General features: G+C 50.5%; 1 protein-coding gene across 3 annotated transcripts in view; it reads left to right on the top strand.

Annotated features, from left to right (window-relative positions):
* PKNOX2 (PBX/knotted 1 homeobox 2) overlaps positions 1 to 15,672 on the top strand; it is a 112,429-nt gene extending 96,757 nt beyond the window's left edge. For all 3 annotated transcript variants that reach the window (XM_012001291.1, XM_012001290.1, XM_012001292.1), the window contains 3 exons: positions 11,279 to 11,355; positions 12,227 to 12,405; positions 13,461 to 15,672. In XM_012001291.1, the coding sequence (XP_011856681.1) occupies positions 11,279 to 11,355; positions 12,227 to 12,405; positions 13,461 to 13,687 (483 nt within the window). In that variant the 3' untranslated portion in view covers positions 13,688 to 15,672. The remainder of the gene's footprint in view (positions 1 to 11,278; positions 11,356 to 12,226; positions 12,406 to 13,460) is intronic.
* Positions 15,673 to 16,139: the final 467 nt, after the last annotated feature.

Below are 16,139 nucleotides of genomic sequence, written 5' to 3'. Positions count from 1 at the left end.
TCTCAAGGTCACATGGATGAAAGGTGGCACAGGATTTGAACCCTGACCTATGCAACTGGAGGCTCTAGTCTCTTACCCACCACATTGACCCAAGAAACCACAGACATCTCTCGGCTCCCATTGCAAAGTCTAGGTAAAGCAAAGAGGTACCCCAACTCTCAGCGGAGGCATGGAGCCCCGTCCTGGGAGAGGTGTAGGGATTTTACATGCCCAGTCCCAGTCTTCAGACCTCGCAGTGGTGCTGCCTTTGACCTCTCCCCCACACCATTCATCACATTCAGAAGCCTGACGTGGCATCCAGCTGCACTCTGCCATCCACCACCCCATCTTCCATTCAGCCACAAGGAGCTGAGGGCTCGCTCCAGGGCCATCCTGTGAACTCTGCTGTGGTCACAAAAGCTGAGTTCACAAAAAGCACCCAGGGCCTTCTCTGTGTGACTTTTTAAATAGAAACATAATTCACGTACCATAAAATTTACCCTTTTAAACTGTGGAATTCAGTGGCTTTTAGTATATTTACAGAGTTGTGCAATCATCACCACCATCTAATTCCAGAATATTTTCATCACCCCAAAAAGAAAGGCTGTACCCATTAGCCATCACTTGCCAGCCCCTGGCAACCACAAATTCACTTTCTGCCTCTATGCCTTTGCCTATGCTGGACATTTCACATAAATGGAATTGTGGGATTCTCAGGCCTAGCTTCTTTTACTTAGCACGGTGTATCAGTACTTCATTCCATGTTGTGGTTGAAGAATATTCCATGGTACAGATGAACCACATTTTGTTTATTCATTTATCAGTTGATGGACTTTAGGGTTGCTTTCGCTTCTTGGCTCATAAGTCCTGCTGCCGTGACGGGTATACTCTGCATGATTCTGTGCCTGTTGTTATCTTAGACTCTGTCAGATGCCCATCTATCCTTCCCCCAACCTGAGAATCTCATATGCAGGGTTCATTCTGGCTGGAGGGAGGCAGAGCGGCTGCACCCCAGGAACAGCGTGTGCGCTGCACAGGGCTCCGGGCCAAGGAGGGCACGTGGAGGTGAAGCCCAGCCAGTTGCCTCTGTGCCTTGGTGTTGCCTTTGGTCACTCCACATTCTTTGCATGCGTCGCTACCTCCCCTGCGCAGAGCATTGTGTTAAGTCTTGAAGGGATTACAGTCAGCCCTCTGTGTCTATGGGTCCTGAGTCCCTGGAGTCAACCAACCTTGGATTGACAATGTATTTTTAAGTGGATGGTTGCATCTGTCCTGAACATGTATCGCCTTTCTTCTTGTCATTATTCCCTAAACGACACAGTATAACAACTATTTATGTAGCATTTACATTGTATTAGTTATTTTAAGTAATCCAGAAATGTTTTAAAGCATACGGGAGGATGTTTGTAGGTTATATGCAAATACTACACCATGTTATATCAGAGACTTGAGCATCCATGAATTTGGTATTCACCAGCGGTGCTGGAAACAGTCCGCCACGGATACTGGGGGTTGACTGTACCTAGCTGTATCCCTGTCAAAGGCCCACCTACAGGACCCATCCACACGCCTGACATAGGAATGGCAGTGTTTCTTAGAAACCACACAGCCTGTGGAAAGGACGTGGTACCTGCAGCAGGACCTGGGTTGAGTTTTACCACCCCCTCTACTGAGCTTGTCAAGCTGGGGTGAGCTTGACCTTGTTAAGCGTCCGTTTCCTCTGCTATAAGACAGGAGCCGCAATATCCAGCTCATAGGTTGTTGTGAGAATAGAATAAGCAACTGGGCATGAAGGTTCTTTGTCCCCATACAGGCACCGCTACTGGTACAAATGCCTCCAGTCTCACCTTGGGAGTTCCCATAATTGGCTTTGCCTTGGAAAATGCTGAAAGAAACTGTAAAACTTTTGGGGAACCTGTGGAGGACAGCAAGAACCCCTGAAAAAACAAGAAAATGGCTTAGGGAGACTGGCCCATTCTTGTTCCAGAATATCTTGTCTGCTACCTTTTCCTTTAACTTCCTCATACTGTCTGAAATTCCACTCGCATACATATTAAGGATTAATTTTTTTAATGAAATTCCACTATTAGAGACCCATTTTAAACTGTCCAATCCCTGTAAAAAGCAATGACTATGAAAGCCTGTGAGGCCATCATTTATTCACAGCTTAGTATGAATTAGTTCAAAAGCTTGCTTTTCTATTCCTACTCAGCTAAGATCAGCTTCATGGGAAGAATGGGGTCAGGCACAGTGGTAATCCCAGCACTTTGGGAGGCCAAGTCAGGAGGATCACTTGAGCCTAAGAGTTCGAGACCAGCCTGAGCAACATAGCGAGACCTCTTCTGTTTAAAAAAGGAAAAAAAAAAAAAAAAAAAGAAAGGGCCGGGTACAGTGGCTCACACCTGTAATCATGCCAGCACTTTGGGAGGCTGAGGTGGGTGGATAGCCTGAGTCTAAGAGTTCGAGACCAGCCTGGGCAACCTGGCAAAACCCCATCTCTACCAAAAATACAAAAAACTAGCCAGGCATGGTGGTGGGCACCTGTAGTCCCAGCTATTCGTGGGCCTGAGGTAAGAGGATCATTTGAGCCCAGGAGGTCAAGGCTACAGTGAGCCCTGATTGTGCCACTGCACTCCAGCCTGGACAACAGAGTAAGACCCTGTTCCCCACCACATTTCCCCCCCAAAAAGCTGAGTTTTTTATTTAAAAAGAAAAGAAAAGAAAAAAAGAATGGGGGCCAGGCGCGGTGGCTCATGCCTGTAATCCCAGCATTTTGGGAGGCCGAGGCAGGCAGATCACGAGGTCAGGAAATCAAGACCATCCTGGCTAACATGGTGAAACCCCATCTCTACTAAAAATACAAAAAATTAGCCGGGCGTGGTGTTGGATGCCTGTAGTCCCAGCTACTCAGGAGGCTGAGGCAGGAGAATGGCTTGAACCTGGGAGATGGAGCTTGCAGTGAGCTGAGATCGCACCACTGTATTCCAGCCGGGGTGACAGAGCAAGACTCCATCTAAAAAAAAAAAAAAAAGAATAGGAAGAATGCCAGTGCTTGTTGACGGTAGAAGATGAAGGTTAAAACACTTTCTAACAGCATTTTGAGGAGCCAAGCCAGAATGGGGTGCCAGAGGAGAAGTTTCTAGCAATTGCTCTCAACCTCTCTAAGCCTCTCTATCTTTTAAGAATCTGATGAAAGCTTATTTAGATCATTGTGAACATAGTTTCAGGGCATTTGACCCTGAAGTCAGGGGGGCCAGAGGCCTGAGATTCAGCATGCTGACTATAGGGTGACACAGGACCCAGGGGCTTGTGAGAAAAGGAACTGTGGCATCGTGTCAATAGGACACAAAAAGGAGACGCTGAAGGTTCACATGCATCAATCATGGAGCCTTCCCCAGTCGGGTTCTGACCCTGAAAGCAGAGATCAGTTTCCCGCCTGTCCTTCCTGAAGCCCATGGACCCCTCCCCACTTGAACACAGACCTTTCACCAAAGTGGCTTTTAGGACTAGCCAGGAAAACTGCCTGTTTTTAGAATAACTTCTGTCTATGAAAAAAAAAAACATGATCTAAGTTCCAAATAATGTAACTCTTCACAAACACCCAAATTTCAGGTATGAGACATGATTTCAGCACTAAGGGGGTTGATCATATAACTGGGGAAATAAATGATACACGTAAGCCAGGAGAGGTCAACCCATGACGTAATCAAGTGCTATTATACAAGCACGGACACTCGAGGGGCTCAAGAGCCAGAAGAGTGGGTCCAGGCCGTAGAATCAGGTTGCAAAAGGTTCTTTGACATCATGTTCAGAGGGGGCAGGCAGGATGGGGAGATGTTTGTTCCAGTGACAGACATTAACAGGAAGCATATCACGGGAGGAGCGGCTGAGGGGTCTGGGCATATTTTTCTGCAGAAAAGAAGGCTTGGGCAGCCTGTTCCTTTATGGCAGCATGGTGGAGCACGCGGAGCAAGGACTTTGGAGGCAGATAGGCTTGAAGTTGGTCCAAGCTCTAATTTTACTTACTGTGCGATCTGGAACAGGTTAATGAACTTCTCTCATCTTGCTTTCCTCTTTATAAAATGGAGATAGAAATGCTACCTGTGATGAATAGGACTGATAATAAGTTAGAAAACACAGCGCCTGGCAGGTGGCCATGAGTTCAACAGAAAGGCCTTCCTACCCATCAGAGCAAAGGGCTATGCACTGAGCGATGGTGGCCTTGCAGGCCACTGTCTGACACTTTTTATGTCAGCATGCATAGAAAATGATAGCAAACCCACTAGGCTGCTTACACCTGGAGACCAGCCAGGGAGCTCTTGCTGCTGCAGACTCTGCAAGCCACACCCAGGCTGAGGACACCGCTGTCTGCACACGTATACCTTATTGGGGTATGCTGGCTGAAAGGGGCTCCTGCCCTGTGGGAGAAGCTGGACACAGGGACCCTGAGAGCTCTGTGTAATATTGAGATGTTGGTTAACAGGGTTTGGTTGGAGAAGCTGGCATTTGGGCTGGGTCTTGTGAAGATGGCTAGGATTCAGGATTGGGTAGGAAGAGAAAAAGGAGGGGTCATTTTGGATGACAGTTATCTCTTAGATAATCATCAATGCCACTGTGATTCTTACTGGCCAAAGGGAGTGAGCCCTCGCTCCAGGTTGTTGTGGTCATCAAATCCTCTTCACCCCTTATTCTCACTCTTGAAGCTTGGGAACAATGCGGCCCCTTACCCCAGCCATGACTGTTTTCATTCCAGACGCTGCTCAGGCATCTGTACCTGAAGGCCTTTAGTGTAAGGCTACCAGGAGGCAGGAGGTCAGGCCAGCTGGGTTCTTGGTTACATTTCTCTCTTTGTCCCAGAGAAATGTCCCTCAGACTCCTGCCTGTGGTGTGAGGGTTTTCCCTACCCATCTTGCACTGTAGGGGTCTAGAGAGAAGCTGCCCTCCAACTCCCCAGGAGTGATGGCTGACTGTCAGAGGCATCCCCTGGTGTAGCGCTGTCCCAGGGTGTGTGCCCCGCTGGCAGTGACTCCCCAGGGAAGGAGGAAGATTGACGCTTCTCCATCCAAGACTGAGCCTTGTCGACAACAGGCAAGTCAGCTGCAGGGTTGGATGGAGGAGCTGAAAAGGGAAGGTGTGCAGGAGACCCCTGGGTTGCACTGAGCCCCAGGACACTCCAGAGTGCCTGCAGCTCTAACACAGTCCACCTGAGAAATGGCTGCAGGAGATTTACAGCCTCACAGCATTCCCCAAGAAGCTTAAGACCCAGGTTAGGATAAAATGTCTCCATCATAGTACACAGGGGTTGGGGCAGGCAGGAAAAAAAAAAAAAAAAAAACCCATTTGAAGAAATGAGAGTATTTGTACGCTCACAGAAGGGGCTGCTGGGAGGCTCCTGCCATCTGCCAGGAAACAACCTGTGGCTTCTTCAGAGACACAGCCACATGCGTCAAGCCACAGGTTATTTTATTTGTTATTTATTTAGCAAACACTCACAGAGTACGCTAAGCACTGTTCTAAATAGCTTTCACGTATTAAGTCATTTACTGGTACTGATCAGTTTAGCTACACACACACACATATATACACACATATACACACCTATATACATATATATACATACATATATGCACATATACTCATTTAATTCTTATAACAACCTTGAAGCAGGTGGAATTAATTATCTCTCCCATTTTACAGAAGAAACCAAGTAATTTGCCCAAGGTCTCACGCTGGTTAGAGACAACACCAGGATTCAAACCCGGGCAGTCCGACTCCAGAGTCCATGTTCTCACCTACTTCTAACAGTACCGCCTCCAAGTCTTCTTTAGAGAGGTAACCAGTGTGCCTTAATGGACTCTTAAGTACCCCCTTTTTCTCTTCCACATCCTCCCCAAATATACGTTCAACGATAATTGAAAAAGCAGCATTATTAGTAAGTAGAGCAACCTGCTTCTAGGTGGAGCTCCCGGGGGCCCCAATCACTGATGTTTTCCCCACTCCCCTCTAACCCGCAGATGCCCACAGGAAATGGTGAGAAGCACCAGTGACTCCGAAGGCCCCATGTTTGTTCATTCAACAGATACGTACTGAACACTTACTACCTGCCACACGTATTTCCTTGGTGCCAGTGAAGTAGGGTTGAAAAGAAAGACATGGCCCCTTTTCTCAAAACACTTGCAGCCTGCCCCTTGGGATGACAGGTAGTTTAACTACACAGATCACCCTTGTAGTAGGAAGAATCCTAGACAGGGCAAGCGCTCAGAGCTCATAGAAGGGGCATCCAAGAGGGCTTCACTTAAGCAGGGATGGGGATTGGGGGAGGTTAAGAAGGACCCATCTTGCTGGCATTGTGAAGGATAGATTGACACAGAAACCGGAGGGAGAGAGAATAGTTTTGAGATTGCAGGAAGGTAAAGAATGGGACAGCAGTGTATTTTCACAGTAGAAAACTACACAGCGATTAAAATGAACAATTACAGTAAAACAGAACCAGCGTGGATGAATGATTCCATTTACATCAGGTTCAAAAACCTGATGTCAACTAGGCCATCATGTTTAGGATGTAACACATAGTAAAACTGTAAAGAAAAGCAAGAAAGTGGTTACTGTAAAAGTCAGGAGATCTTTGGAGAAGCATTTGGGAGGGACAGAAGGGGGTTTGTGGGGTGCTGGTAGTATCCTATTTTTTTGACCTGGGTGTGGTTACATGGGTGTTTGCTTTTCTTTGTACTTTTCTGAGAGTTCACAGTTTTAAGGGGAGCAGGGATAAAAATGAGAACAAAAATGAAAGAATGGAAAGCCTGAACAAGGACAATGACTACAGAAAGAGAAGTTTCTTCAGTGACTTATTGTGCTATTCTTTATTCTAAAAGGCTTCCCCCCCTCCCCATTTTAACATTTCTGAAATTGGGTACATCCCACCATCGATGGCCTCTTAGATGTGATGGAATGTGGGCATTTTAGGGCTCCCCACCATCCTGGCTGCCTTCCTCTGGGTCTCTGGCCTTTCTAGAGTGGAACCACCCCAGAGTGGTGACTGGCAGCAGCCTGTGGCCCCACAGCCGTCAAGAGGGAGAGGAAGGGGAAAAGCGTGTGGTGGCCTCTGGTGCTGTGCTGCTGATGGCAGGAAACCTAATGGAGGCTCGCTGGTCTGAATCAGGCTCCAAGCCTCGCTCCACCAGTGTCTGTTGACACTGACAGGCTGCAGCTTCCCATCTGCTATGTCCCTTGGTGACCTGGCCCACCTCGTGGTGAGATCTGCATGGCTAGGAGGTGGAAGGACAATTGCCAATGGGCCGTGCATGAAAGAAATGTCCAGGGACCTGTGAACCAGCACTGGCTTAGCTTCCTTCTGAACCATGTCTGGGCAGAACTCACTCTTTCAATTGAAAGATGCTTTTAGCGTCAGTTTAGTCCAGATGAGAGTTGCGTTATGGGGCTATGTAGGGAGGTATCAGAGAGAGATGGGAAAGAGTTGAGGTCAGATTTCAGAGGAACTTCCTGGTGGCAACTACAGTGCCGTGAGACACCTACTTGGTGTAAATACCATAATTCCCTTCTCTAGAATCCTTGACTATTCAACTAGATGATGCCTGGAGGCTTTAGTGCATCGCACAGAGCGCGTCAATGGAGCACACAGGCTTACCCTGCACTGTCTCATTAAATCATCCCCATGTCCAAGAGGTAGGCACTGTTTTGCTATTCCCATCTAAGGATGGAAGACATAAAACAAACAAAGGTCACTTGCGTGTGCCAGGGTCACACAGTGTTAAGGGGTGGGTCAGGACTCGATCCCATCTCTGAAGGTCCTTTACTCCCTGGCAGCACTGCCCAGTTGTGTGAGGCTCCAGCTGTCCCTGAGAAGGCTCTGTCGTCTTCTAGTCTGTTCTGTACCTCTTTTTCTTTTTTTCCCCTTGCTTTTCATGAGCTGTATATCCTTCTTTTTCAAGGAAGGATTGTCTACTTCCAGAGCGCCACTGTCTGGGCCCTTCTCTTCCAACTCCAGGGAGTTCCCTCCAGTAATGAGCAGAGAGCAACCACTGTGGCTTGATGGTTTGCCGTGATCTCATTTGATTCTTCTTCCCGTCCTTGGCCCCAAGCCTGGCCAGTTGTGCTAAAAGTAGCACTGACCCAATCGTGGTCTGTCCAGGGGCCAGGACTATTTTGACTCTGTCCTCAGGAATCATGTGGTCTGAGGTGTGTACAAGCTGGACTGCTCCCATGACCACTCAGATGTGGTGCCAGCAATGTTCTGGCCGACACACCTGTCCCCAAAGCTGCTAAATGCTGCTACTTACCCCGTGGCCCCCGCGTGTGTCCTGGGATACCGGTTCCGGGAGGGACAGGCGGTGACGACCTGCACCAGGGAGCGGTTAGGGGCTTTATATCCTCGTACGTAAGAGAGCGACCAGCTGGTTTTGGGTGGCACTTGCTTCTCATAGCTCCCCATCAGACTGGAGCATGTTAATCTGTGTATTTGTGACATCCATTCCGAATGGGGGCCCAGCAACAGAAGCCTCCTTAGAGACAGTTATTCTTCCAAGGAAGGCTGGAGGATTTCCTTCTCTGGAGGCCGTTCACAGTAGAAGAACTTCTCGTCCTACTGGCTTAAACATAAGTCAAGTCCTAGTGCAAGGCTCCTGCCTGGAACATCATCCTCTCCTCTACTAGAATGGCTTTGCCACTCTTCGAAGTCCAGCTGAAATCCCCTTCCCTAAGGACTTTCTTCTTTTGTCACCAAAGGGGTGCTTAGCACGGACTTCCCATTAACAGAGAGGCTTTTTCCTCCTTTTATTCTTTCCGTCTAGTCTGTGGGCTCTTAACTTCAGATACCTTTTGCTTGCCGGCACCCAGGATGCAGCAGATGCCCTGCATTTGTGGGCTGGTGAACCGGCACAGCCAGGACGGCCGCTAGCTCTGCTCAAGAAACCAGTTTGCATCTCCTTATTGTGCTAGTTCATTCCTCAGTTCCCTACACAATCCTTCAACATTGGCCTCTTTGCCTGTCTGCAAACTGTGCCTGGTCTGCACACGGGGAATAAACAATGTCTAATAAGATGAGGTCCCTGCCTGAGAGAAGCTCATGGCCTAGTGGGGGACACATATCTTGCCTTCTAGTGGGTGAAAAGCAATCATTCAGAGGCCACCATGACCAGCTTTGCCTTAGGGAGTTGGGAAGGGCCTCGCAGAGGCTGTGATCTGTGGCAGGCCCTCACAGAAGCTCAGAAAGGCACATGAGGACAGGCGGGAGGAAGCGCGCTCCAGAGGAGGGCCAGCACTTGTGAGGGCATGGAGGCACGAAAGGCCCTCGGGCCCGGGAAGGCCAAAAAGTCACCATATTTTTGCTGCATTTTGTCTACAGACCGTCTGGCTATGGAAAAGGAGGTTGCTTGGCTCTTTCCCACAAATAGGGAGGTTGGAGCCAGGCACTAGGGCTTGACCCCACAAGGTGTCAGGGTTCTCAGAGTCCCTGCCCCCCTGCCCCCTGGGGCCGTCTGCACTCCCTCCTCCCGTCCTCCCTCTGCTCCTTCCCAATTCGAATAAAATTGCCTCCTGTAAGGCTGATGTGCCTTCTTTCTTGTTAGAATCTTCATATTGTATGAATCCCAAGTCCCAGCTGCCTTGGCAGGGTGGTCAGGGTCAGAGGTTTGCATTAAAGCAACACATGGTCCTGATCGCTTCATGTGGGGGATGCTGAGGCAGGGAAGAGGCTGCTCTCCTTTTCCACCGATAATGAGAGTACCGCCAAGGCTGCTGATCGCAACCTTTTCCTCAGAAAGTTTTAAGCACCTTCCAACACTGATAATAACAGTATTGGTACCTTTTGAGCATTTTACAAGTGTAATTTCACTTATTTGTTAGATGACTTGATGATGTATAGTTAAGTGATATGCCTGAGATTTCATAGCTAGTCATAATAGAGCCAGATTGTGAGACCTCCCATCTCGGGGACCCTAGACAGCTCAAGCACCACTTTCTAATACCGCTCCAATCAAAAGGAATGATTTTAGCCTGAGGATGCTGGATGGCTTGATCTTCTGCCATAAGAGCCCCCAAACCTCCTCTAGCTTCCAGGACAAAACTGTGCCTTATTCAGATGTTCGCCACACCTTAATTGCACGCCTGCTGGGTGCCAGGCACTGGGCTGTGGCCTGAACAAGTCCTAGGAATGCATAGACTCAGCCATCATGTGGCCTCCCTCCTGATGGGGTCAGGACCCTCTTCCCACTGACACCGAGAGCCTTTTCATCCTTTAATGTGACCTGTTCTGTCTTCCCCACCGCTCTGGCCAGCACCTGTTTCTCTCCTCCTCCTTAGCCTCTACAGTGCTCATCACCCAAACCACAGCATCGAGTGCTCTGTTTTTGCTTTCCTTCACTCAGCAGGCATTTGTATGTCATTTGTATGTGGAAGGCACTGGGGATATATTCAGTATCCTGGTGCCCTCATGAATCACAGTCTGAGAGAGGGAGACAGACGCGTAGTCGGTGCACGGGCTACAGCATGCGGGGGACTGGGAGAGACACCTGCCCCGCTCTTTCTCACCTCCACTCAGTCCTGTAAAGTGGCATCGCGAAGCAGTGGAAGAAAGACTGGACCCAAATCAGAAGATCTGAGCTGGTGCTACCATCTGGGGGACACTGGAGGAGTCATTCCGTCTCTTCATCTGCAAAGTGGGAATAACAATGCCTAACCTGCCTACCTTTCAGAGTTTTAATGATGTGCTTTAAAATTATGATTTTTTTCATGAATAAAATGCATGAAAGCATTTTACAGGTTATAAAGCACTATACAAGTGGTACTTATTATATTTCCCTTCTGTCTCCTAGCAATGCCTAGCATAAATCTGGGCACATAGTAGATATTCAGTAAATATCAGTTAACTTAGATTGATCCATTCACCCCGCTTACCACCTTCTATGGACATTTGAGGCCACTGGAAACCCTAACACTGACAATGCCTGCTGGGGGTGGCAGTGAGGATCGAGTGAGAAGGACGTGCCTTGGAAGCTGTCAGTACTGAACCATCCTGGTCTTGGGAGACCTCCCTGGCTCCCCATTGTGTGGGCTCAGTTGCGGGCTGGCCAGTCTGGGATGTGGAGTCTCGGGCATGGGGCAGCCTTCCTCCAAGCCCTAGGTCCATTCTCTGTGGGGAGCAAACGTGACACTTCCCCAATTTTGGTTCCCAAACCACTCGGGCTGCCTGGCTCAGGATAGTGTCCATGGCATGGGCACAGCCTCTCTGCGGGGCCAGACCAGCATGTGCCCAGCCCTCACTAGCCTCCGCCTCTCGTTTCAGCACCCCTACCCCACGGAGGACGAGAAGAGGCAGATCGCAGCCCAGACCAACCTCACCCTCCTGCAAGTAAATAACTGGTGAGTTTACACCATCTGCACATAGTCTGCTATATCCAGGGGGCACCTTCTGGGCAGGGGAATGCGTAGCAGAGAAAAGAGACTCCCATGCCAGGATCTGCCTCAATCTCAGCCCAGCTACCATGCCAGTCCCGCCATTTGGGCTAGAAGCAGAAAGCAAGAATCAACACTGGCACCTGTGGCTTCATCTGCAGCTTCTCAGCGCCCTCTGCTGGGACATTGTGTCAGGCACATCCCTGGAAGCTCCTTGAGGAATAGAAAACCCACGCCCACCGAAGCCCCCAGCCCACCGGCACTGCAGAGAGAGACAGGATTGCCCGCACCCGTGTGCTGAGGCCAGTGCTCATCTGGTCTACCCCACCCCCATGTGAACTGAAACTGAAACGTGCTGCAAAGCTGGGAGTGGGGAGAGGGAGGAAGAGTAGCCATTCTGACCCCACAGGGATGTCAGCGTTCCCAGTCTCTGTGCCTGGCTGGGCTGTCATGGGGAGCTCAGAGAGCACGGTCTGGCCGGATGGAAGTAGACCCGAGTTGAGGGCCCTGATCCAAGCCCTCGGCCCTCTGGAGAGAAGTCAGAGGTTAGTGCCTATGACTACCATGCTCTCCTCCCCTGTTCATCCTGGAAGGTCTTGAACAAGGATTTCTGGCCCCCCATGCATTCTTCCCATACGACTTTGCAGTTTCCAAGCCCCAGGAGATTTCATGAAGTTCTCAGTACCCAGGGCCCTTCTCCCTGCTGGGCTTTTACATCGGGACGGGAACCCCGATCTGCTCTGTGAAATGGAGTCTGAAGGCAGCTTCACCCTCCCTACCCCCACCCCAAGGCAATGCAGGCGGTGACTCACCAGGTCTCCACTTTACCTCTGGGCAGGTTCATCAATGCCCGGAGGCGCATCCTGCAGCCCATGCTTGATGCCAGCAACCCAGACCCTGCTCCCAAAGCCAAGAAGATCAAGTCTCAGCACCGACCCACCCAAAGATTCTGGCCCAACTCCATCGCTGCAGGGGTGCTGCAGCAGCAGGGCGGTGCCCCAGGGACAAACCCCGATGGTAAGAACTGGGGCTGAGCGTACCCTGGACAAGGCCTGGGGGTGCTTCTGGAGCTTCTTTAGGTCAAGCTGTGCAAAGATTCAAGGGCTGTCTCCTTACCTGGGCTCCCATCGCTGCTCTGTCACAGCAATTATCCCTCCCCAAAGCCCTAAAGAAGGGGCTGTTTTTGAACATAATTTAACAGACCAGATGCACTCTCATAAAGACAAGTGGCAGCTGGTGGTCACGCAAGTCAGCGACTGCTCAGCAGAGCCCCCCATGTCCGCACCCATCTGAGTTCCTTAGCACCAGTCAGTATCTGCACAGCTCCTCGGGAGCCAGGGCCATCTATAAATACCAAGGCAGGCAGCTGGCTCGGGAACAGAGGCCAGGAAGAGCTGTTTTCCCAGCCTCTCCATCACACCCTCCATATACACTTTTCTAATTGCCAGTCGCCTAGTGCACAATGAATAATTCAATGAGCCAGACATTTTAGAGCTTGGCACATGAAGATAGCTCTGCATGGGGAGTGGGGTGTAGGTGTGTGTGTGTGCACACAACCTCATGCACACATAACCTCATGCACACGTGTATGCGTATGGTTGCACACAGGTTCCTTTGTGCTAAGCCATCATCTTATGGGTTATGATGGGGAAAAAAAAAGATTTAGGGGACTAGACCAACCTGGGAGAGAATCCCAACTCTGTCATCACTGACAATGTCATCTTGAGCTAATGACTTAACTGTCTGAGACCCTGTTTCCTCCTCTTTAGAATGGGGAGAATAATACCTGCCTTACAGAATTGTTAGAAAGTCAAAAGTGGTCAACACATAAAGAAAATGCTCAGTGAATGGTGGCTGGGAGTGCTGCTTCCTGAGATGGGGCAGGAAGTAGCTGACAAGTGAATGGATGGGAGACTTCATACCAGGCCATTGTCCAGCTCAGACTTGGGCAGCCCTAGAAAGGAGAAGTTCACTGCTCTATGAGCCAGTCCATTACACCCTGTCCAACACAGAGGTGCTGGCCCTGACCGGCAGCCCCTGCCTCGTCCTGACCCTTGCTTTCTCTCATGCAGGTTCCATCAACTTGGACAACCTGCAGTCCCTGTCCTCAGACAATGCCACCATGGCCATGCAGCAGGCTATGATGGCTGCACATGATGACTCATTGGATGGGACAGAAGAGGAGGATGAGGATGAGATGGAAGAGGAGGAGGAGGAGGAGCTGGAGGAGGAGGTCGACGAGCTGCAGACGACGAATGTCAGCGACCTGGGCTTGGAACACAGTGACTCCCTGGAGTAGTCGGGCAGCCCAGATGGCACTGATCATCGAGCAGGAGAGGAGTGTCGCCGGGAGGCCTTCAGGGTGGGGGGGAAGGGGACGTGGGCAGGAAGCACCGAGGGAGTTGGGCCCTAGCTTCCCCAAATCAGTAGCTTGAAGAAAGGCAGAGGAGACACCTGTTCCTTCCCAACCACCGAGCTTCAACGAGGACCCCAGTCCCACTTCCCCGGAACTGCCGAGGACTCTGTTTGGCGGGGCCAGTCGAGCAGCCTGTATGGAAAGACAGCAGTGAGATCTGGACTCACCAAATCCCTGAGGACAGATGGCACCCATGGCCCCCACCCATGGAAGGACTTGAGTCGTTTACAAGCCCTGCACTGTGAGGCAGATTGGTGCTGTTCGCAGAGTGGGCCTTTGCTCCGGGGGCAGACTTAGAAGGAAGGGGAGAGACAAAGGGGGACTGAGTTTCATCCCCAGAAGGTTCTCAGCTCCTTTGACAGACATTCAAGGGCAGGAGGGAGCCCCAAAGCATAACCAGTGGCCAGAGGAGTGGGAGGGCCTGAGGCATCACATCTTGCAGATCAGAATGGGATAGAATCCACCGGGCTCCAGCTCATCCCTCCAAGGCCCTGTCTCTGTGCACAGCAACCATGGACACGGGAGAGAGGGATGGGAGGCACAGTCCCCTTCACTCTCTCCTGGAAACAAATTGTAAGCTGGTGGGCTCAACCTGTGGGAGGTTAAGAGGAGTCCCTTCTGGGTTGACTCCAAGAGCCAAGGAGATGGCAGACCCTGGGCTAGGAGCCATATCAAGGTGACTTTGAGGCCACAGCTGTCCCTAGGTGGTCACAGAACTCAGCTCCTGTAACAATAGGACAATGGTGTTTTACCCTAGATGCTCCCACCCTCAGTGCTCCAAACCCTCCACAGACCTTCAGAGAAGGTGAAAACAGGTTATCTGGGAATCTTTCCACCCAGCGGGTCGCCACGGCCATCCCTCTGCTCCCAGGCTGGCTCCATCAGCCTCCAGCTTCCTTTCTTCATTCTGTCCTTCAGGGAAGGCAGAAGAAACATTGGAAGGCATCTAGTCCAGTGGGAAGCCAGGGGTTGGAGAAGGTGCTACATCCCCCTTCCCATCAATATCCAAAATGTGGGGGAGGGCCCAGAGAATGGCACCCAAGAGCCTGCGGGGGTGCCCACCTCACACACCCTGCTGTTCTAACCCTGCTGTCCACAGCCCTGGAGGAACTGGGGCCCCTGGAAGGAGGAGGAGGCTCTCCACTGTCCACCCTAACACATACCCTCCCACCCACCTTCCAGACCCCCTTGGTTGGCACCCTCTCCTCCTGTTCCCTCACCCCATGGCTGTGAATGACAGGACTGGTCACATGTGTGTTTTCCATTGGGTTTAATTTAATGGACGTGCAGTTTCATTTGTAAATTGTGCATTAGCCATCTCCTTCAGTGGCAGGATGTGAGTGGCGACCTGGCTCAACTGGAGGGGACCCGCGGGGCTTCACCTCTGGGGCTTCCCCTCCCCCACCTGCTTGGGGTAGAGCAAAAGGATGGTCACTCTTCCGAGGTCTCCCTGAAATGAATGTATTTCTCCCCCAAAAGAGCTGATATTTAATGTTTTAATAGGGATTTTTGAGAAACAAATAACCTTATTTATAATCTGGGTGATCCAATCATTTTTTACTCCCTTTTGATGCCATACATAGAGGAAAGTCTAGCTTTTTTGGCGTGAGACTTTTGCAATGTGCAGTGGGATAAAATGCATCTCCTTTTCTGGTTCGTTTCTCTTGTTCACACACACACACCCCCCATTCCACTCACCACCTGGACAGGTGTCCCCCAGCACGGGCACACTGGCACACAGGTGCCCACATCTCTTCCTCCCAGCCCCTCCACCTGCCTAATGTTATGCAACCTCCTTCTGATGTATCCACCAAACCAGTACTGAATGTGGCCGAGACGTTTTCAGTAAATCTTATTACCTACCGTAACCCTGGTGCACAATTCTCTTTCTGTGGTTGCTGTGGCAATCCTTTGCTCTTTTCATGGGACCCGAGGCCAGACAAAATTTGGAGGCCTCAGTGTACACCTGACTACCCAGGGAAGGGGACAAGGTAGATGTGCGTCCTGCGTGAGCTCAGCTGCCCTGTCTGGGGAGGAAGAGCCAAGTTCGGCACACTCACCTTGTGTGTGGCCAGTTGTAAGGCAGAGCTAGGGAGAGAAGGCAAGGAAGCTCTGCACTGCCCTCTCCTGGCAGCTTCCCCGACGGCAGCGGAAGCTCGGAATCCGGTCCCTCATGTCCACCACACTCCACCTCCCTCAAAGGCTTCTGCCTTCCCGTTTCCATCCTCAGCTCATGAGGGATTTCTTTTTTTTTTTTTTTTTTTTTTTTGAGACGGAGTCTCGCTCTGTCACCCAGGCTGGAGTGCAGTGGCCGGATCTCAGCTCACTGCAAGCT

Source organism: Mandrillus leucophaeus, unplaced genomic scaffold (assembly GCF_000951045.1).
Source record: "Mandrillus leucophaeus isolate KB7577 unplaced genomic scaffold, Mleu.le_1.0 Scaffold656, whole genome shotgun sequence".
NCBI classification, from domain to species: Eukaryota; Metazoa; Chordata; class Mammalia; order Primates; family Cercopithecidae; genus Mandrillus; species Mandrillus leucophaeus.
Note: the sequence above shows the minus strand (reverse complement) of the source record. Positions and strands in the feature narration are given on the sequence as shown.